The sequence below is a fragment of the Serpula lacrymans genome (assembly GCF_000218685.1).
Source record: "Serpula lacrymans var. lacrymans S7.9 unplaced genomic scaffold SERLAscaffold_16, whole genome shotgun sequence".
Classification (NCBI taxonomy): Eukaryota; Fungi; Basidiomycota; class Agaricomycetes; order Boletales; family Serpulaceae; genus Serpula; species Serpula lacrymans.
This window is the reverse complement of record NW_006763305.1, coordinates 662,523-683,672: the sequence shown is the minus strand read 5'-3', so window position 1 is coordinate 683,672 and position 21,150 is coordinate 662,523. Positions and strand designations below refer to the sequence as shown.

General features: G+C 45.1%; 9 protein-coding genes across 9 annotated transcripts; 6 read left to right on the top strand and 3 right to left on the bottom strand.

Moving 5' to 3' along the window:
- Window positions 1–399: 399 nt before the first annotated feature.
- Window positions 400–570, top strand: SERLADRAFT_402204 (uncharacterized protein; the record flags this gene model as incomplete). Its single annotated transcript, XM_007323705.1, has 1 exon — window positions 400–570. The coding sequence occupies one exon, from the start codon at window positions 400–402 to the stop codon at window positions 568–570; it is 171 nt and encodes a 56-aa protein (XP_007323767.1).
- Window positions 571–2,258: 1,688 nt separating this feature from the next.
- Window positions 2,259–4,427, top strand: SERLADRAFT_479271 (uncharacterized protein; the record flags this gene model as incomplete). Its single annotated transcript, XM_007323704.1, has 5 exons — window positions 2,259–3,058; window positions 3,130–3,210; window positions 3,292–3,392; window positions 3,460–3,973; window positions 4,031–4,427. 4 exons carry the CDS (start codon window positions 2,486–2,488, stop codon window positions 3,608–3,610), a joined length of 906 nt encoding a protein of 301 aa, XP_007323766.1.
- Window positions 4,428–4,434: 7 nt separating this feature from the next.
- On the top strand, window positions 4,435–6,555 carry SERLADRAFT_418414 (uncharacterized protein; the record flags this gene model as incomplete). Its single annotated transcript, XM_007323703.1, is given in 17 exon segments — window positions 4,435–4,764; window positions 4,825–4,903; window positions 4,964–4,977; window positions 5,031–5,129; window positions 5,195–5,204; window positions 5,284–5,301; window positions 5,367–5,392; window positions 5,443–5,468; window positions 5,520–5,551; window positions 5,599–5,623; window positions 5,684–5,711; window positions 5,766–5,811; window positions 5,862–5,968; window positions 6,021–6,080; window positions 6,132–6,159; window positions 6,179–6,212; window positions 6,356–6,555. The coding sequence occupies 17 exon segments, from the start codon at window positions 4,703–4,705 to the stop codon at window positions 6,553–6,555; spliced, it is 894 nt and encodes a 297-aa protein (XP_007323765.1).
- Window positions 6,556–7,406: 851 nt separating this feature from the next.
- Window positions 7,407–8,237, top strand: SERLADRAFT_411635 (uncharacterized protein; the record flags this gene model as incomplete). Its single annotated transcript, XM_007323702.1, has 1 exon — window positions 7,407–8,237. The coding sequence occupies one exon, from the start codon at window positions 7,407–7,409 to the stop codon at window positions 8,235–8,237; it is 831 nt and encodes a 276-aa protein (XP_007323764.1).
- Window positions 8,238–9,301: 1,064 nt separating this feature from the next.
- SERLADRAFT_418412 (uncharacterized protein) lies at window positions 9,302–10,765 on the bottom strand (the record flags this gene model as incomplete). The annotated part of the gene is made up of 5 exons (XM_007323701.1): window positions 9,302–9,547; window positions 9,603–9,718; window positions 9,772–9,841; window positions 9,898–10,197; window positions 10,262–10,765. 5 exons carry the CDS (start codon window positions 10,457–10,459, stop codon window positions 9,302–9,304), a joined length of 930 nt encoding a protein of 309 aa, XP_007323763.1.
- A 2,167-nt stretch (window positions 10,766–12,932) lies between these two features.
- SERLADRAFT_453586 (uncharacterized protein) lies at window positions 12,933–16,490 on the bottom strand (the record flags this gene model as incomplete). Its single annotated transcript, XM_007323700.1, has 11 exons — window positions 12,933–13,668; window positions 13,744–13,916; window positions 13,979–14,198; window positions 14,264–14,451; window positions 14,506–14,968; window positions 15,027–15,142; window positions 15,196–15,503; window positions 15,557–15,664; window positions 15,721–15,794; window positions 15,852–16,150; window positions 16,204–16,490. The coding sequence occupies 11 exons, from the start codon at window positions 16,424–16,426 to the stop codon at window positions 13,414–13,416; spliced, it is 2,427 nt and encodes an 808-aa protein (XP_007323762.1).
- A 302-nt stretch (window positions 16,491–16,792) lies between these two features.
- Window positions 16,793–17,531, bottom strand: SERLADRAFT_402189 (uncharacterized protein; the record flags this gene model as incomplete). The annotated part of the gene is made up of 4 exons (XM_007323699.1): window positions 16,793–16,962; window positions 17,021–17,081; window positions 17,145–17,293; window positions 17,353–17,531. 4 exons carry the CDS (start codon window positions 17,488–17,490, stop codon window positions 16,903–16,905), a joined length of 408 nt encoding a protein of 135 aa, XP_007323761.1.
- Window positions 17,532–17,610: 79 nt separating this feature from the next.
- SERLADRAFT_402187 (uncharacterized protein) lies at window positions 17,611–18,176 on the top strand (the record flags this gene model as incomplete). The annotated part of the gene is made up of 2 exons (XM_007323698.1): window positions 17,611–17,872; window positions 17,932–18,176. The coding sequence occupies one exon, from the start codon at window positions 17,634–17,636 to the stop codon at window positions 17,799–17,801; it is 168 nt and encodes a 55-aa protein (XP_007323760.1).
- A 1,175-nt stretch (window positions 18,177–19,351) lies between these two features.
- Window positions 19,352–20,266, top strand: SERLADRAFT_479258 (uncharacterized protein; the record flags this gene model as incomplete). Its single annotated transcript, XM_007323697.1, has 5 exons — window positions 19,352–19,375; window positions 19,445–19,551; window positions 19,616–19,660; window positions 19,717–19,985; window positions 20,042–20,266. 2 exons carry the CDS (start codon window positions 19,778–19,780, stop codon window positions 20,200–20,202), a joined length of 369 nt encoding a protein of 122 aa, XP_007323759.1.
- Window positions 20,267–21,150: the final 884 nt, after the last annotated feature.

The following is a 21,150-nucleotide window of genomic DNA, read 5'->3' as shown; positions in this document are numbered from 1 at the left end:
TTCTACAGTCCTTGATTTTTTGCCATTGATGACAGGGTTAAACACCGCAGTACCAATACCAGCTGAATAAACAACAGTATGATCTGCTAGCTTTATGGGAACACGATATGGTGCATAATTGCAAATCCAGTGACAATGAGGTGTCATATGAGAAGTGGCACCTGTGTCTGCATTCCAATCAATGTCGGCATCAAGTTGGAGAGGGCAGTGTGGGTCAGAGGGATGAATAGAGTGGAGGCCTGCATTTCTAGCTGACTCTGCAACCATAGTAGAAAAATGATATTTTGCACCAGGTATGGCAGATTGGTTACAATGATGGCAGTTAGGAGATGAGCAAGAACAATGAGTAGGAGCAGAAGATGAATGAGGAGTATATTTTGTTTTATCCATGGTGTGGAAATGAGCTGGCAAAGCAGGGAGGTGGATAATGGAGAAGGTCCAAAAGAGTCCAAAAAAAAAGTGGTCCAAAAGCTGTCCAGGAGGGTGCTAAGGCTTCCTAGTGATGCTACAGGGTTACAAATGCGTTCCCCTTTCAATACTACACTGATATTAACAGAGAAATCACCTTGAGACAGTGTTGGTTAAAAGGGCTTGTATATGAGTCAACAAAGTGACTTAAGCTCCCCAAACACCGCAGACTGAGAGAGGCTCTAGGCAACAGCAAACTGAGGCAATGCAGGCGAGCCTCACAGGCTATAGGCTTGTTCTATCTGATAATAGACAGAGCAGAAGAGATTGGAGCTTTATGCAAGCACCAGATATACCAAAAAGCGAAAATATAGGCTAAAAAATTGAAATTGTCACAGGGACAGACGGAGTGGATAAATTGCCCCCAAATTATAGGTGTGTAGAGCGAGTATATGGTGCAATAGATAGGCCAAGTATGGCCAGAAACGAAGCACAGGGAGTGGAGGAGTATAATAGGGGTGGAAGTGGTGATCAGACAATGATAGGGGCTCACAGGGAGAATCAAACTCAAAATCCACCACTCTGAGGAGTCTCCTTGGGTTTTCAAGGTTGTAGAAGACAATGGTAGGAGTTTGGGGACGATCAGATAAGGATTGGGTGAGATATGGCACTGATAAGGCCAAAAAAGCGTCCAAAATGAGGTTCCAAGCAACAAATGCTTATAGGGAGTGATCCAGATGGAATCAAAGCAAACAGAGATGATAGAGAGGGTTATCAGAGACCCAGAAGACAATTTGCAAGAGGGATAAGCAGTAGGGTGCTTGGATGATGAGGTATGAAGTCAGGAAGATGGCTAGAGCACAGGGCTCATAACCTGTTCAATTGAGAACTTCTGGGAAGTGTCTAGCCACTTGCTGAGAGCTAACAGGGACAGAACTAGAGTCCAATATGAGTAACTAAAGAATAGGAATACTGGACTCTGCAATACTAGTCCGAAGTTTTGTAAACAAAGGTAAGCAAATCAGCCACAAAGGCAAAATTAGAATGCTCAGTGAATACTGAACAATAGAGCAAAAAGAATAAAGAGGAAAGTGATTTAGAAAGAAGGGAAAATAGATAGCACAACTAGGTGCAGAATCACCAAAACTAACAGATATGCCAACTGCATGATGGCCATTTTAAACGCTCGACTTGGGGGGTTACGCAGCGATGACACAAATCAGTGTCGCGTCACCACGGCACTCTTTGAGTTACCTCAGGCTCACCAGAATGGAGCTTTATCTTTGTTGATATGCTTTCGACAGAAAGGTCAACAGCATCGTTATCGGATCTCCACCTCCAATCCAGTCTCAGAATTTGCCTTGGAGCCTTTTTCAGACAAAGAGGATAAAGGACTTCGCGATCATGAAATTCAGCCTAAGGATGCCAGTGCCAAATCGCCCTTTCGAGCATCTGAAGTGGTAATAATTGAACCACCTTCCATGTTATCTCAAAGCCCAATGGAAAATTGAGCAATGAGGTCGATGTATTTCCCGTCATCCTGAGATGTAGTTCCTGCCACATACGGAGAGATGCTCCGAGTCCCTAACGCCCTTTTGCTATTTATGCTACCCCCGGCTTTACACATTTTAGAGGTAACTGGTCCATGCTAATGATCAATCGAAAACTATGGACCGAATATGGTCGGATTCAGTACAGTACAACACATAGGAAATCTTTCAAAATATATAGACAAATTTTTAGCTAGTGCTGTCCTATAATACTGAGACCACATGAATGAGGTGTGTTATACTACTCATATGATCATCATGTGATAATGTTTTTTTGTGCATGTCGGCTGTTTTCAAGTTGCTCCCGCTGCTTAGTATGATCAAGCTTACAAGGAGCCACGGAGTACTACGGGCAGTGCCTATCATCCCTTGACGTTCAAGTAACATATCAAGGCCCGCTCTAGCTCAGTCCACGTCTTTCCAGTTTTTTGTCTACAGGTGCAACAGTCATCAAAACTCACCGTGTCCAAGCGTGAGGGCAGATACACCCTTATTATTATCATAGAACTTTTACTCAGGCCATAATAATGTCCACCACGAACCTCCTTCGCCGCGGCGTGTCTTTCTCTCCTCGCCTTCATTTTGCATCGTCGAAGCTTTTCTCGACAGCCGCGCGTCCTCAGGCTATTCGACCTGTCAGAATTCTGCGTAACTTTACTCTAGCAGCAACACTGTCTCTTTCAGCCTACACATTTGGTGCTCTTTTCCCTCATCCTTACTTCACCTTCATATCACCCCGACCTGCGCCAGGCCCACCTTCAGATCCAGAATCGCCATCCTCGCTCGCCTACACCGCATCACTCGAAGAAAAACTCCAGTCAATCCCACTTCTCGCATCTCTTCGCGCGCAGTCTGATGCAGACGAGTGGTATGAGACTCGTCCTTATGCGAGGCTTTCGGAGGAACGACGAGTGAACAATCTCACAGCGGGAGCTCTGAAAGGACCTGGAAAATTAGCCCTGCCGCCACTGGTTAGGTGTAAAAATGACGAGAGCGAGAGTTATGTGTTTGTACATGTCGGAAGGGGTCTTTGTGGGCATGATGGTATAATACACGGTGGTCTTTTGGCGACTATCTTGGACGAGAGTTTAGCTCGAACTGTGAGTTTCCATCCCTAGGTGTATCCTCGTAAACTTGCAATTTGGCAGTTTCGCTGATTTTCACTGGCAAGGCGATCAGTAATCTTCCTGATAAAATAGGTGTCACTGCGAATCTGTCTATCAACTACCGTGCTCCCACTTTTGCTGATCAGGTAAGTGGACCAATGAGTTGTATCCAGACCAGTCTCTGACTTCGATGCCATACCCATCGCTCGTTCCTTTTCCCCCTCTAGTTCATAACTGTAAGAGTTACTCTCACTGAGAAGAAGGGTCGCAAGACCAAGGTAGCTGGGCGAGTAGAGGACCAGAAAGGGACTGTGCTTGTCGAAGCAACGTAGGAAAAAATTTGACATTGCAATGATGACGAGACACTCACGATGTTTTCTTTTTGTCATTCTTAGTGCCACTTTCGTCCAACCCCGCTATGCTCATTTATTGAATAATCAGGCTGTGAAGGACGCTATGGGCGAACCTGAGCCAAAGAAATCCACACCCATCTTACTCGCGGATGGTGCCTCAGCTCTGCCTCCATCGCAATCTGTTACGAAGTAGTCTTGGCTTTCAAGGACAACTGACACTCCGGGATATATCTGTGGATTAGTTTATTGCTAGATGGTAGATTTGGTTCAAGAGACGAATAGCTCTGATATGGTTTTTATTTATTTAGCATGGGATTTAGAGATCGTGATGACGATGACAAGATTGCACTGTTACCCAAAGACTAGATGTGCAATGATAGATAATATAAGCGGAAGCAAAGGAATATTCCTACTCAAATCAGAAGCAGGTGGCTCCCCACTTTATATCTTCGCGATTTGCTGCCAGAAACTGGAATCTGGGTGTTGAACGTTGAATGCTACTCAAACATACCTCCTTGTTTTACCAGATTAAACAGCATTTCCAGTATTACACTTGGTGAGTGCGGACCCCAGACATCGATTTGAACTCCGTCACCAATTTCCCTTTCTGCAGCTGCATGTCAATACTATACTCCCTATCTGTTATCGTGTTATCGTTGTACAGATACCTCATTGGCCTACCTGGAGGACGATACAATGATGGTCGGCTGTTTACTAAATCAACTTTCGTTTCTAGAATATGCCATCCCAGTACTATCAACTTGGGTCCAACAGACGTGAACTATCAGTTGCGTTCTTACACTAACCTGGGAGTTTCACTAGGAGGCTGAAGATCAGTCAAATTTGAGTGGGAAATCCCGTGAGGTAAGTTATTGACAGATGAAGCCATCATAATAACAGGAGAAGAGATGAGGTTCCGGTCTGAAGATATCCTGAAGGAGGCTGCTAAATTTATCTATCTGTTCCCCGGCCTCGGTGGAACATGGGAGTAATCATGCGTGGGGAAAGGTGGGGGATATCACTTTCTCGGCAACGATATCCGTTGTCTACAAGCAGACAATTGCTGATAATTTGCTGTTTATCATGTTGATGATGCGAGACACCGATGAAGGCCGTGTCTGGGCAGATTTTTATGGTTGATGCTGTGAACAGCAAAAGATTTCATTGGAACTTCAGTGGCTAGCTGTATTCATATATACAGTAGTGTCTTCATCGATGCTTTGTCTCTGTTACATTAGTTACTGCCACTCGTCCTTTCGAGTCCAAACAGCTGTAATTCCCTACCATGGCAGACTTAGCAGAACTGATTATGCGGGGACCTCAATTAGGTACCATGTTTGCTATGGTGTAAGTGCAGAATCCTTTAGTATGTATGGCGGTCTTATATCCTTCTTTACTTGCATCCAGGCTATATGGTATCACATGCATGCAGACCTTTCTATATTACCGGAATTACCCCGAGGACAGATGGGGCGTTAAGTTGACTGTGAGTTTGAATACCCTTGTCCTATTTTCTGCTTCATCTGAAAGTATCATAATAATACAGGTTGCTGTTGTTTGGTATGTAGCTCTTTTCATTCCGTAGATCTTTGGCTCATGAATGAATTGTGCAGGATACTGGAAAGTGCTCACTCAGGAATGGCGGTCGCTTCCATGGATTATTATCTCATCGTAAATTTCTCGGATAGTGATGTCATACTGTCTATTAGCCAGTGAGTAGTCGCGATCAAATTCATGCCATTTATCCTACTTGACTTGAACGTCTCACTTTCGCTAGCCTTATGTCGGTAAGTAGAAACTGCGCCTCTTAGCTTGAGCCGTTCGAGAAACAACTGATCCATTCATAATTCCTTGCATCATTTGTAGGTGACATACATTATCGGGGTATGTACCAGTTTTTTCCTCCTTTGATTCGTCCTTGTACTTGACTATGGTTTTGGGCTGTTTAGTTTTTGAATATCTTTGTTGTAAACCTGTAAGATGACCAAAGTGTTAGTTATAAGCATTTATTCATTAATTTTCAAGGTACTACGCTTGGCGAATATGGACCCGTAAGCCGATATCTACCTCTGAAAACCCCCCTAACGTTTATCGTTGCATAGTTAGTATGAAGCTGTATATCCCAATATTATTGGTGAGTGTCTGAACAGTTGCTCTTACATGATCTAATTTTGCAAACAGGTCATTTTAGCTATGATTCGTTATAGTACGTGAAATAAAGAGCTGAATACAAAAATATTAGGGGCGCTCATCATTCTTATTCAAGGTCTGACCTTGGCAGTTTGTGCATATAGGTGATTTCTTAGCTGCATTTTTATCATGATGTATGAAAACTCATTCTTTAATAGCATAATATATAGACAGTCTTGGCTGACTTTCAGGGAGCATGCCGGTGCAAGTGATTTTATCACCATAGGTCAGCCTGTAATGATAACATTTAATAGTCATATGTCTATGGATGCTTTGCAATGGGCATTGTATCTGATACGGCAAGTGCGGCAATCCTAGCTTATTTCCTGCACATGCAATGTCCGACTTCAAGCCTTAAAAGGTATGTACACTCTCCGTGTCCGACTAAACTGATCACCAAAGCTGTAATGCAGGACCAGACGCCTTATCGACCAGTTGCTTTTTTATGCCATTGGTGCTGGTGTGGCAGCAGTGTGGGTACCTTTCACAACCTTTAAACAAGTATATCTCTTACATTATGACAGCTTATTTGACATCTTAGAGATGATAGTGGTATGTCCATAACAAATAGGCATGGCTCGATGGAAACTCATCTAAGGCCGCTAGTACGTAACAGCTCAAGGAACTATCTGTTATCTTGGATTGGTCCTGGTACAAACAAAGAGTCCGTTTTTTATTACCCAAGTCCTGTTTTATGGGGAAAAACTCACATGTAACGTACAGTTCTTGCAAATTCATTTTTGACCAGGTACTGATCCGTTTGGTAACTCGAGTTATGAGACTAATATGTCGAACAGCTTGAATGTAAGACATCACCAGGTCAAAACAGTGACACAAGGCCCTTTGGTGGACCATTTTAGCAGCGTGTTGGCTGTCGATCCCATCCTTTCTTCCGAGCAATCTTCCGGGCCTAACTTTGCGCTAAAGGCTACTGAACTGCGTATTTGAATTTTTGGCCAGGTAAGCTGGAATATCTTTGATGAATGATGAAAACTTTACTCACTATAATATCATCTGGATTTAGTTCAAGTTTCTAGTAGCTTTAGAACTTCTTTCTTCAGTGTTGACACATTTTGCAATGATTCAACGTATGGGAAAAGAATTGTTTATGTTTATCATTAGACCATCCCGAAATTGGGGCGGGTTATTTGGGAAATAATGATATATATGATAGTGCAATTTTTACTGTAAGATCTCAAACGACTTCTGCAATTTTGTATCCTTTCTTATTAATCTATAATTCTAACTTTTGACTGGGCGTCAGGGTTCGAAACTAATTTGAAACGATAGTTCCATAGCATCCGACGTTCGTATTGCCAGTGCTTGTTTCCGATCTGCACGGACAATAAGCTGATGAAGCAGGTGGGAAGTCGTTCGCGCGGAGTTTGCTCAATATATCTGCAACTGCGCACGTTTTTGTGCAGTGTTCAAGTTGCACCGAAAACCATATTGGTGTACGGCGAATTCATTGACTCATCTTGATGAAATATGATGTGCAATTTCTGATTTTCACTGTTTTTTTTCGAGCAAACTATCAACATAAGTCAGTGAACAGGTCGGTGGTGCATCCGTTTATAGCTTTTGGCGCTTTAGACTTTCGTTATCTGCTAATCTGACCCAGCTTTTGCGTTCGTTTGTCTTCTGCAGTGTTGTCCCTAGCCCAAGACCACTGTGTAATATGATAGTGAGCACTCGTTCTATTTTCACCTACCCGACGGATTATCACTGAATACTAATTAATATTCACCGAATTGACTTATATAAATATATTCGTTTTTAGCAGGAAACGGAGTCCAACCATGGCGACATTTGTGGTTCTCAGTTTGTTCCTCGTACGACGCTGCCACCCCCCAGAATTACTTGATGCAATTGTACATGGAGACACTTTGAGTGATCAAGGTGTCATCACTACAAAGAAGATCGTATTACAGGGATTCAACACTGTTGTGAAGTATGGACGCAACGTTCGTGAAAGCGAGGCTGAAGTAATGAACTTCATTCGCGAATATGCTCCGTCTGTTCCAATTCAGGTTCTCGGTACTTATCAAACCGAGTCACACGAACCAGACAAAATAATAGAGACGTATATAGTCTCACAGTGGGTAGATGGTGAAAACTTGGAGGAGGCCTGGGACGAGCTTAGTGGTGATGAAAAAGACATTGTCTTTGGACAACTACGAGAGATGGTCTTCCGGCGCCTTACTCCTCTTGGAGAGTCGTATTATGTTGGCGGGGCGGGACATAAACCATGCACGGATCATATCATCTTTGATCAAGGTCCCTTCACAGATATCTCGTCCTTCAATACAGCATTACTCGAGATCGCAAGCCCTTATTTCCGCTGGAACTGGTTATCCATAGTTGAACGTTCTTTGGCTCGCACCAATGCGTACTGTATTGTTTTTACTCATGGCGATCTCCACATCTCGAACATTCTAGTCCATCGCACAGCCTTGGACGATGGTGAACAGCGATGGGGAATAGCAGCACTGATCGGTTGGGAGTGTGCAGGGTGGTATCCGGAGCATTGGGAATATGTGAAGGCTTTGAGTAGTGTGAGATGGCGGAGTGTGATTGGGCGGCTCATGTTCAGAATCTACTGGAAAGACATTATGACGAGGAATTCCTGATGGACGACAGCATTCGCAAGAAATTCCGATGAAGCAGAGTAAGTTCACTACTATACAATCTACGGCAAGAGAGCTCAACATAAATAAACTACAAGTTATCGTAGAAGCAGCCGTTGTAAGTGTATGTCCGTATCGGTCCTCTTCCTTAGGCACCTTGTCCAGCAACGCAATGGCACCTGCGGCTAGTACCTTCTCTTTGATCAAAGTGCGCACAACGTCGTAAACCCATGCCTGGCAATTCTTATCTTTATCATCCACAGTATATTTTGGCGTCCCTGTGCTTGCACAAACTTGGTCCACCTTTTCAACATCTGTTGCTTTGATATCCCCGACCTTATAAAGCCCCTTTGTCCCGCGAGATTTGGCTTCTTTGAGCCCGCGGTGCTCCATCCGAATATTTTTATCGCTGGATTACACAATATTGTGCCAGGTCCCTGCTGTCTGGGAACCAGAATTTGCTACGAATAACTTCCAATGGTACAAACCGTTCTCATCTGTTTGACAGACTTTTAAGACCTGTGTCTCTGAGGCACCAACCGGCTGATCCCTGGATTATGTAGACTGTACGTGTCGCCAGCGTATCGGAATTCTAAAAATTTTTGAAACGAATACCTTCATGACGCAGGGTGGGTACTTGAGTGCAAGGTCTTGAACTGACGTTTACCTCGAGGTTGGGCTGTCAAGTGGTATCGCTGTGCTAACTGACGCCTCATACAAGTGGTACCTACATAAGTGAGAATGGTTTCTTAAGATGGAAAAGTATGATTGATCTGTAACACAGCGCGGGTTCCAGTGTGGTCCCCGAGTCAAGCCAGCGCGAGAAGAGAAATCCCTACACGGGATACCGTATCCATCTTATATCGTATGTGGGGGCGTGTATGGAGCACTGTTGTAAAATACGAACTATCAGTGGAGTGATTCAGGGTAAAACGTTCATACCATGTAATCCTGACCCCCTTTATTCATGACAAATACACTGTAACGCAACTTGCATTGAATTGAAGCTGGTGATATCTGTAATAAATTTAGAATCTATGCTACAGCGTGTACAGGGAACTGTGCACCTAGATTACAGGTTTCAAGATAATACAGAGCTGATCTGCAAGATTCTTCCCAAGAACTTCATGCCCTTTTACGTTGGGATGTAATCCATCCATAGTGTGTCTGCGCTCAATCCCCGAGCTGATGTTAATACTATGAAACGTAACGTGTTCATATCGCTGACGGAGCTGTTCGAAGACGGCTGGAATGCAAGAGGACAGGGTCGATGGTTCAATGTCGTCGCCTTCCGTGAAGTCTGGAAATGGTTCCTGTGAAGTAAGGAATATTAGCTGGATTTCTTTCAAGGGATCCTGAAAAGCTGACAATGAAAATAACGCAAGCGAGCGACGATTCGTACAGCTGGAAAAGCCGTCCGATGAGCTCGTTGAATGACGCTGAGAAACTTTCTGTTGATACATCTAATGCATCATCATTGGTGCCTTGTTATTTAAGTGTCAGCACTAGCATAAAAGGAAAAAGAAAGATGTGTTACCAAGAGCGATCATCACTACGGATGGCTTGTTTCTATGACTGGAGCACAAGGCAGAGTCCCAGGGTGAGACCTGTAAAGTGTTCATCAGATGAAAAGTGAAACGTTGAATACTAAGAGTACAATGACCTGGAAAAACTTGGCTAACATGCCTTCCGCCATGCCCTCTTCGGCCTCCTCCGCCGTAGGGTTGACCAAAGTCACACCGGGATACGATATAGTTTCAAACAGTATATGAGGCGAGCCTCCATATCTGCTTAACAAGCGCTGTGCGATAGTGGGAAAGGCATCAAGATAACCACGAGGAATAGGCTGGCCACCGTCTTCCTTAGATACGGCATATCCGCAAGATATGGAGTCGCCGATCAGCAGTATGGGAGTCGGCCCCAAGATAGCGTCAGCAGTAGAATAGGGCAGCAACGATGATTCCTGCGTATAGGAGAGAAAAATTAGCTGCGATATCATCGGCTATCGTCTGCAAAATTCGACTAACTGAATCCACAATAATAGCTTCCACTTCCAAACTGGACGCCCAATCTACTAGCGTGACTTCTATACAGTATACACCCTCAGAAAAGTCGGGTATACGATTTGCATCAAACAAAACGAGCTCCCGAGAAGGTTCCATATCTCCGCTTTCGACTGTAAAGGGCTCAGAAGAGCCATCACGCGTGATAGTCCATACGAGCATGGGAGTACCGCCATTCCATGGATCTTTTCGACACGTCTAATTTCCGCACCGAATCTTCAAACATCCTCCAGATACCTGAAGCACAAACGAGGAACTGCACCATGAGGCTATACAAGTATCTTCTGAAGAGCGATGCCAGCGACCACGATAAGATACGTTGGGATGCACTGCCCTCAACTCCATCGATTGAACTGGGAAGTAGAACCTATGTAGTAGGGGATATTTAAAGAGCTATCAGAAGGAAACAATTATATGTTTAATACAAAACTTGAAAGGCGCTGCATGACCGCAAGACCATAATGCATCTTATTCCTGAACTACTCGTCCTGATTTGGCATTGTGGCAAATTCATTTAGCGCGGAGCTTGTGGAAATCAGTATAGCAGTAGCGAAGAGAGACCTGATACATAATGGGGAGCCCTAGAGCAAGGTACGCAGTAACACCACGTCTCACATATCCAGTGCTGCCAGACACTCCAGACAGATGCCATCACAAGATGCACACAGACTATCTCCGAACTCGGTCCAGATCCAGAAATGAGAGTGTCGAAACTTGAAGTATGTCCAAAAAAAATCTACACCAGAAATTAAGTGAACGATAAGAAGGTCTAATGAAGTGCATTATTACTGCATTATAATTTACAAGTACCATACCTGCCGAGGAATCCGGTTGCTTTCACATTAATCTGGCAAACTCTTTTACAGGCCCACTGTCATGGCACTGCGAAAGCTTTCATGAAATATTGAAGACGTGTGCGGGAATGTTCGGTAAGAATCGTACTGAAGGATTGATAGCTTGCGTTCAATCCAACATCCGTAAACATCACAAGAACTAAGCTGCGTTACCTGCGCAGCGGTGTTAGGTCGTACACCAAACTGCTTCTCAAGCACGGCTGAGTTTGACTCATATTGTCAGGCGTATTGGAAGAGTGAAGATGAGTGTGGCCGCTCACATAATTACCCCCAGGATGTCAGAGATCTCCTAGAGAAGTTACTAACACTTCTTAGTTTGGTTGGAGCATATTATGGTTGTCAGTACCCTCATTAATGAAACAAACTGAAATTGCAACCTTTCCCGTGTATGAGTTATGGCTGACAACGTTGAGGCGACAGACCCCGAGAAACTTCAACAATTATCCAGTCGATGCACTAAAGCCGCATCTCTATAAGACCTTCACAGGAATGACAACAGGTGGACCGGAAACTTGCACATTTTGTTATGTAGTGTTTGATCCTGTGATACCACCGGAGTATCATTGAGCATAGGTAAAATAATGTCAGGTGCGCTGTTACAGTGATTCAAAGATTTTGTGATAATACAGATGAAGCCAGAGTGGTGATCACGGTGTCCATGATCCTAGGTTGAGCTTCATGGCACAGATATCGGTATAATGATAAGATTGATGTTCAAGCCCCATTGGGGGTAGTCTAGTCTTGGAAAGTTGCACCGGTAGCATATTCGAATTTATCGTAGGAGATGCAAGCGAACACATTTGATAAGAAAAAATCGTGGCCGGCTCAAATGACTGGGATATCGACCTATAACCACTGGTAGGTAGAAGACATCTCCAACAGTTTGCCGGCTGTCGCAATACAGCTAGATCATATTGCAGTTTCAAACACATTGGGCCCAGTGCGAGCCTTTTGAAGGCTGCGTTGAATCTGCATTTTCAGAAGGCAAGTCCACAAACTTACATCTGCTTATAGAGTCCACGAACTTCCAGTGATGAATATCGATGAATGACTCGGACTTGGAGAGTGTAAAATACTAAATTTCGAATGTTCACTGCGATACAATCGGAATTCGGAGTGACTAGTGACTCCCGACTTTGTCACGACCGTGACCGGGTCATGGTGATAACTTGAAATGTTGAAGATATACTAGTAATATCCGAGTCCGTCCTTAACACCAGGACTGAAGCACAATTTCTGCAACATCGCCTGCAAAGCAGCGCAATGCTGCAGGAATTATCACACATGGACCGCATAACTCAACTCCAAGATGAAACCCAGCAAGTACGTTTTGTCTGCACTAAAACTTGTCACCATGAGTCGACTCACCATACGTTCTTGTACAGCTACTTACCATCATGTCCAGCACCATTGCCTATCTTACATCACGCTCCAACTTTCTGCAAGTCAGTAATGATATACCGATCACGAAGCAACGCAACCCCGACAAGTACGATCAGCCGGAGGTGTTCGAGGGTGAGTTCCTCGTTCATGGAGGACTTGAATATGGCTGGGTATTAAATTCACTTGAATCAGCAAACAAGAGAGAGCTCGTCACAGATCTCATGGTCAAGGCGAAGCAAGTAGAGTATCTTATTCAATCACTACCGGTCCCAGAACCTGAAGAAGAGCAAGTGAGTTGTGAATTGTACCTGTCTCGACTATTCATCCCCTAATTGATATCTTAGGCGAAACGTTTGCAGAAATTAGAAGAAGAGATGGAGGTGGCGAATGCAGAGTACATACAAGCCGTGAATCGTGCAAGTGAGTGCCTTAATATTTTTTCCCTGTACTGTCTTACTGCTGTTATACTGATATACTTCAAGAGAACTTACACGCCCAAATTGCAGATGTTCTTCGCACCATGTTGAACAACGCTGATATCGATGTCGATGTATCAGTAGGAACTGGGTAATCCAGTCGAGCATTGAGAGCCATTTGTAGCCTACAGAAACGGGAACTTCGTAAGTTTTGACTGTGTTTAACAACTCATTTTCAAGGATGTTTCTTATACAACGTAGTCCGTCCCACAGCATATGGAATTTATCAACATGAACTTGTTGGTATCACACTGGCGCGGATATCATCGGTATAAAATGTTGAGGGGGGTGATTAGCCAATCTGTCTACAACGCCCCGCCCAAATCACCGTGGGCGTCGTATTTATATGCATGGAAGGAGATGTAGAGCCTAATTTGTCCCCTCCCCGTTCTCCCACTTCATGCTATGCTACATATAAATACAAATTCATGTCGTCTGGATCTCTACTCAAGTACTCATTTTCTACGAGACCCGCGATGCGCTGCTTGACCATGGGCACATCAGGTATGAAATGGCCCTTCACTGCGTCGATGGTCAACACCTTGAGTTGCTCGAAGTGCAGCTCTTTCTTCGCTTTCATGATTCGCACGATCGCAGCGTCGAGATAGAGCTTTCGGTCTCCCTCTATGTGTGTTTGCATGCGTATTGATTCCTCAGGCTAAGGTGCAGTTGAATCCCACGGTGAGGAAGAGTGTCAACGCTTCGCAGATACTACATCATGCTAGGAACGTACCGTCTCTTTTGCTTGAATAGTGTTGATGTGTACTCTTCGAAGTTTGTCTGTGAAGTTCGGGTTGAAATGGAACACATCATCGTCATCCACATCACGTCCAGGGGGTACTTTTGTAAGTACTTTCTTGTTCCCACAAGCAAGGCTTTGAAGCGTCCGTCTCAACTCGGCATCATCTGTGGAGCCCACCTCCTCAGCACCTCCCGAACCATCATTGACAGAGGCAGAAATTACCTACCCATTCTCGTGTGTTCGTGTATCTCTCTGTATCCAAGCTCTGTCTCTTCGTTGAAGAGGAGAAGGACAGCAGCCTGGTAGAGACTGACAGTAAGCTCCTTCGTCCCAGCCGCGAAATTGGCCTTCAGAGTAGCCGTCCCAAGCGCATGATCCCAATCGAGCTTGTGGCCCTGATGTTTTATCTTGTAAAACGTCGAGAATGAAGATATATCGCTTTGCATCTATATGTAATATTGATATTCCGAATCGTGAGTCTAGGACGGGCAGGTAAAAGGAAGCCACTCACAGAAGGTGGAAGATCGGTGTCTATCTGCCTCGCAACAAATGGCCATGCACTACGCTGAAGAACCATGACAGTGAGCTTAGACGCTGAACTGTCGTCCGCAATACGAGAATGGAATTCCCGCATAGTCTCGCGGGAAAGAGCAAGGTCCTTAAACATTTGATCGCCCATATCAAACTCGGGATCATACTCTATAATGACCGAAAAAGTGAGTATGCTGGACAAGGTTGAGACGGCGTGCTTACTCTCTTTCAGTTTCTTCAACATTGCCCTCTCAAAGTCGTCTGATGCACTACGTTCGAGTAACAACCGCTTCGCTAGCGCACGATGGTAGAATGTCCTGAAGACATCTTTGTCATCTGTGAATCTGTATAGCGCCAGCGAATCATCGAGCTTCGCTTCGAACTCATCGTCAGATAGCGACCTCTGGCCTCGACGCATGAGACGGTCGAGGTGCTTCGCAATCAGCTCAGCAGGTTTATTTCGACGCGCTCTAAATCCTTTCTGGAATGCGTCGATCAATGCGTAAGCGAATTCTTGGTTGACTTGCTTCGGTCCTTTAAGGTCCACACCATGGGAAGTAGGAGTGGGCAGCGAGTCTGCAAAAGACGTAGTGATAGCCGTATCCGTGAAAACCTTGAATTCTAGCAGTTTGTCTACCATCTGTTCATCGTTGTCTTTGTCATTAACGATGTCTCGTACGGTAACCTAGAACAGATTATTTAGCTAGTTATATGACGTGGCCATGAAACAGTGAAGTATGTACCTCGACGTAAGACTTAAACTCGGCGCAAAGGATCTTTAATCCATTGACCTTGGAGAATAAGCCATACATGGGAGTAAGATTTTCAACTTTTTTCTTGCCCATTAATGGGCCCACCGCTGCTGGAACTTGAACCGCCTGGCCCAGCATAGGAATAAAACAAATCACGTACCTGTTTTCGCTAGCCACTCCAACCTTCCCTCCAGGAGGGCTTGCCGAGCTGTTTCCGCCACTGCATTAACAGTCCCTTCGAGTAGAACGGTCTTTGCTCTCCCCTCCTCCTCTTTAATTCTGGCGTCACAATGATGAAGGAAAAGTTGCGGATCTATCTTGTCTACTTCCACTTTCTGGTGTGATTCGGCAGTGTAGAACGCAGCGGTCTGTTGAATGAAAAAGGTCTCGAAGATCGTGCTATACACGTGATGGGTTACAAGATGGTGTACAAGGGATTTGATGACATTTCGCTTTTCGTGCGGGAGTCTGTGAGAGCCAGGTGAATAAACACGGTAAGATATCAAACAAATGCTCCGGACTTGGAATTGCGCTCCTTCGTGACCCACGCTTCCACACCAGAACGTAGCCTGTCGATGACTACCTTGTTTTCGAGGATACTTCGCTTAAAAAGTGAGTATGCGAGGACACTTCAAACAAATAACATGGATTAAATGTTCTGGGGGAAATGACCCAAGGACCATACCGCGTGGTGGATAACGTCGGGGTTTTCAGGACATAGGCCTGATCTAGATATGTCAAAAGAGATTGAAGAAGTGCCTATAGCACATTCATAAGCACCTCTCTAAGAAAAACCAAGAAACAAGCTGAACGTACTACTTGCTTTTCGAACCATGAGCATGCCTGCACAAACTGATCAATCCAATCTACGCCTCTGTCTCTATTCTGCTCTAATTCGCGTGCAATACGACTGGTACATTTTTCGAGCTGTATTTTAGTGAACCCATACAATGCCTCACCCCTATGTGCAGCACAAATGAGAGATCGACAAGCACAATAGATCGTTTCATAAGATGCTGGAAGATATTTGATATCGGAGTTTCCTAGAGCTGTCTCAATGAATCTATTCAAGAGTGTAACTTCGGCGTTGAAGACGCTTTCAGGGATTCGTGCCGCTAGGAGTGAACATGGGTTCAAGACGTGCAGATGACAGAGATAAGACACGTACGAGCGAACCCACGGATCTCCATCTTAAAGGGACCGTTTTGTTCTACATTTTTGCCCTTGTTGCGAAACCTAGATGCAGATGCAGAGTCAGAGTCGGCGTCCAAGCGGGGTGTCTTGCGAGGAGGAGGTGCCGACCCGTCATCTACCACTTCGCTCGCTGAACGCAACGCAGTGAACCCATTAGACGTCTTCGGAAAAGTCAACAAAGAAATCAAATCCGCCATTGATTGCGTTCTGTACTTCTTATCGTCGTAAAAGAGTCGTAGCCGCTGTCTCTGCCAGTGGCTTCAATGGATAACGAATATCCTCGTTCCAATGGTCGCGGTTTGGCTTACTAGTAGTGGTGTGGCTTAGTGCACGTGAGCGGGGTAAAGCCGTGGGACGCGTTGGAAACTCAGACTTGCTGTTTTGGCTTTCTTACTGAATCTTAGCTTTTTCCCATCTTCTGGTCCCAGTTACCGATATTTACCTCTGCAGGAAAAAACATGGAATAGCTGAAGACTATCGAGCTGCGAATGCATGTTGTTTGATTTGTTGGCCTCAGTGTTCGAGCTCTTATAGGTTGAATATTGTAGGCAATCCACTCCTGCAGTTATACGACCATTCACATTCGAGAAAACATTTCACTTGGGTGTGTACATGTACATCATCTTACAGCAGTATTCAAAATTTCGAGCGTCTTTTCCAGCGATTTCACATATTAGACGCGTTCAAGGATCCACCTCTGTTTTTCGTTGCCAGTGTCACTGCCGATAGCAATCTGTTCGATGTATCTCAGCCATTAGCAAAGCTGCAGTGAAATCAAGGGTAGAACATGCCTTCTGGCCTTCAACCGCGGTGCCGAGTCCCCAGTTAACAGTCACGCCACCGTCTTTGATACTGTGCGGCCGAAATGTGAGTAAATTCTGCCTGTATGCGTTTGAAATGACTCATGAGACTCACGTATATCCACTGTCGCTGGACCTAATGGTCCACACATAGTTCCCTGCTGGAAGGACCTCAACACCTTCGCTACCCCATCCAGCTTGCAGGCCACTGTTGGTTGCTGGAGTAACGGATTGAGTCTGGGGGTCGAAGTCTCTGATTATCCACTAAAAATGGGTTCCGAAATGAGTTGGTTAGCCCTCAACAGGGCTACAGCGGTGCTCACTTTTTGCAGGTCCCCGTTAGACAGCGGGGTCGCGGTCGCATAGTTGCCCTCACCATTGTAGGTGATGGCGAGTTTGCGACCAGAAGCGTCGAGCACTCTATTGTAGATGACATAGGTACCGGCAGATGGCTTGGACATTGTGAGCTGAATATGAGCAAGGTGAGTTGGGTTAGAAGACTAGGGATTATGATACAAAGCATGACCGTCTTTATAGGGCTGGTGGTCGTTCCGTGTACCGTGACACAGGGCAGGCTATTGCGCAAGAAACGCGGCGGATGATTATGGCAGGATGGGCGGCAGAAGGAACGGTTTCGACAGAGGAATTGGTAGCATCAAATGCTCCGACTGGCTCGTTCAGGCTTGATATTGCTCTAGGCCCCTACTTCACTCTTCTGGTTAAGGACCAGACTCACTACCCCCCTCGATGCCATCCTTACTCTTCTCAATAGGGTTACATCGTGCCGTGAAGTTGTCCCTGGCGGCTTATGTCGTTGAGTCTAGATTATCAGCTCATTACTCGGTGAACATCATGTGTTTATAATTTGATATGAGAAGTACCACTAAAACATGCTTGACTAGATGGTACTTGCCAGTGCGTATAAGCTGGTTTGTGTACCGACGTGTTGACAGCTGAACCATTGTGGTGTCTACATCCTGAGTGCTGGTATCGGGAGGAGGACAGTGAGTGAGATGTAGCGCGTTTACTCATGGTTCGAGCACTGCGTATCGGCGGAGGTGGCCAAAATTTCCCAACGGCGCCAATGTCCCAATGCCCATGGCAGAGCATTCAAAGTAGGCGAAGTAACAGCGCTCGAGGAATTCTTGCATTGCCAAATGGAAGAACGGTAAATCTACAGGACGTACCAGAAATCGCGTAGTAACATGGTATATAGTCGTCATTTAAAGTGAGCCGCTTCTTTTTGATGCTGTCAAGCTGGTCAGAGTGGTATAACGAAGTATCTTCCTTCAAAGCCATCCATTTGGACCGTTGTCGTATTTTCGTCATTTCACCGCAATCATTGTTGGCACTCGTTGTGCTGATGATTACCTTCTGCCCAATGCCTGGTATTTGACACTCATTGCAGCACTATTTTTTTTTTCTATTTTTTTTTTTTTGCAAAAGTCGATGTGCCTGCTATTCCTTCTTACTGTTCGGATGCCACAACGCTCAAACACTCTGGATGATATCCGCTTTACATTATCTCCTTCAAACTTTGCTTATTTGCTGTAAGTTGGCGTGACCAGTGGAAAATATGGCAGTGTTACTTGCGCGAATTCGAATGGGTCGACGTGGGTCTCTTTGAGGTATAGTACAGTCTGGGTATTACTGCTGTCATAATTTCTGCTGATGGCTTCCAGAATAATATTACAAGGCATTCATATCACCCCATCATGACATGCAGAAGATGGCAGCATTGTTTGTCTTAGAAGGCTAGTTCTGCGGAGGCTGTTATGACAGATAGGCCTTTGACTCCTATATAGCTACCCGCTATGAAACCTTTCCGTATCAAATAAGTTCTGGAACATGTTCGATTCGCTGTGTTGGCTTGCACCTGGAAATGAGCCTGCGAAATAACCGGAACCCTCGTACGCATCGTGCCACAATTACCTGTATTGGACAGAAGCACCCCTCGCAGTCCGGGCTTTCGCCTGGTATCAAACGTTATCCCAGGCTAATGATCTATAGGTCTGTCACGCACAGTTCAATATCGGCCCTGTACTTTTCTTCTCGGCTTCGAGAAGTTACGGTTGTACTTGGAGCTCACATAATACGCCACATCATCAACTTGGGTGAAATACTGGGCAATGGTATCCACGGGACTTGGAAATATAGCTTCCACTCTGAGACTATTGCACCAAGGACGTGACTGCCTGTTTCTCATATCGCCTCCGAATTAACCTATATATGTATTGTGCAGACGGCTAAACTGTACCAGGCTTGCGAAGCACGATGTCACGGTGTTACAATATTTCTGTTGCCTGAGAAACTCGTTTTGCATACTTTAAATGCTTTTTGTTTAAGGTGAGTTCTTTAATATCGACATCAATGGCCAGTTCTACTACTAAATGGAGTTGTGGTTCCATTGTTCAGATATATCATGTATTGTCACAGGACGCCGAGGGGTTCATTGGTTTAGCCCCCTGCAATGCCAGATGACAAATGCATAGAAGATGGTTTTTGCCATTAATATCATTGCTGTAAGCCTATCATAGGCTGCTGATCAGTGATGTGACGGTCTCGCTCGATTTATATTTCCGCCAGGATAACGAACCTTGTGTTCACAAACTTCTACTACGGATAGCAGCGGTATGAAAATATATATGTTACCGAAAGGGGCTTCAATGACATTTTCCCTTTGGTAGGGTTTGCTTCTGGGCCTGTAATCAGCCTCGGGTCTTTGTACTCGAAGTATCACGTCGTTGGATGGTGACGGTGAGGCTCAAAATATCACACTCATCGTTCATGTCCGTGTTGGCGTATATCCCCAGATCGTCGCTTCAATGGCACATCGAGATAACAATATACAGTATCGGCCATATCAGCCGGCTACTACTGGTCTGGACTTCCGTTCAGGCCCCTGGCAAGCTGTTCTGGTCAGACAGGTACTACATGTCAGACCTAGCCTGTGGACGTATGGCTTCGTCTACTTTCTACTATATCTTGTTTATCTCATAACCTGACGACAGATTTTTGACCCTCACTATGTATCTGCCGCATCAGCCCTGGTTACACCACTCTGGGCACGGCAAAGTTCTATAATCTCTTTTGGACACAGTAGCTGCGCCGCGCTCATATGCGAACAAAGTCTAAGTTATCCTCGGACTAAAATTGTAGTAGTAATGCGCTAGTGTCCCATGGCACTAGCACCGCTCGGAACACTCTGGAAAATTACTTAATATGCCGAAAGCGTTTCAAGTAAGTCACTTGGTAGACTTGGTTGCGTGGCTTTTTCGATACGGGGATCATAGTTCCTGAACAAGGTGATAAGATACTCACCATCGCAGGTCCGACATCACAGCGGGTCTTTCCTCGAAAGCCGAACCGCCTTCATCTTCATCTTAACGCTTGGTTCGGTTCGTCTGCATTACTAAATCGGAATGGTGAGCATTCAGCCACGATCACTTGAAGCACAGGAGACAGCAATGTTTCTTCTGGGAATACAGCACTTACGTGCATGATATATTACTGACTGATTTTACTCAGAGATTGCACCACCATATCCCTTTCAGCCTCAAGCCTCGAGGCAATGCGGTCCTAGCGTGGCCAGTACCGACAATTCAGATACCATTGGTCTGAGCTTAATATGGTGCGCGTTCCATGTGTGATCATGACGGGCTCAGCAGCAGTCTCTTTTTAGGAAGTCACAACGAAAAGGTATTAGCGCCACGAACTATCCAACAAAATGCCTTGCTTGCGAACTGGTCTGGCAACCGCCAGGCTCGTTAAGTAGCCCCGCAAGTTGGCCCGCGTTGTTGCAAAGATCGATGTGAAATTCAGTTAACTTTTTTGCCTGTCGCATCCGGGGTTCAATCTGAGAGATGCGGCACCATAAATTTCCATAAGGGGCTGTATATCCATGAGAAGACCGGGGTAACGGAGGCACGGCAAGCTCTCCGATGTGTCTGGACTATCAACTTCAGAAACGTGCTTAAGATTTTCTCCTGGCCTATTGGCTTGCCGCATCGATTACGGCCATTTTCTGGGGTGCCAGGTGCATGAGACTGAGCCGCTAATCTTACACCCGCGTCCCCTCAAGGTTTTTAACCACAAGGTCGTATTCGTTTCGCTTACGGTCT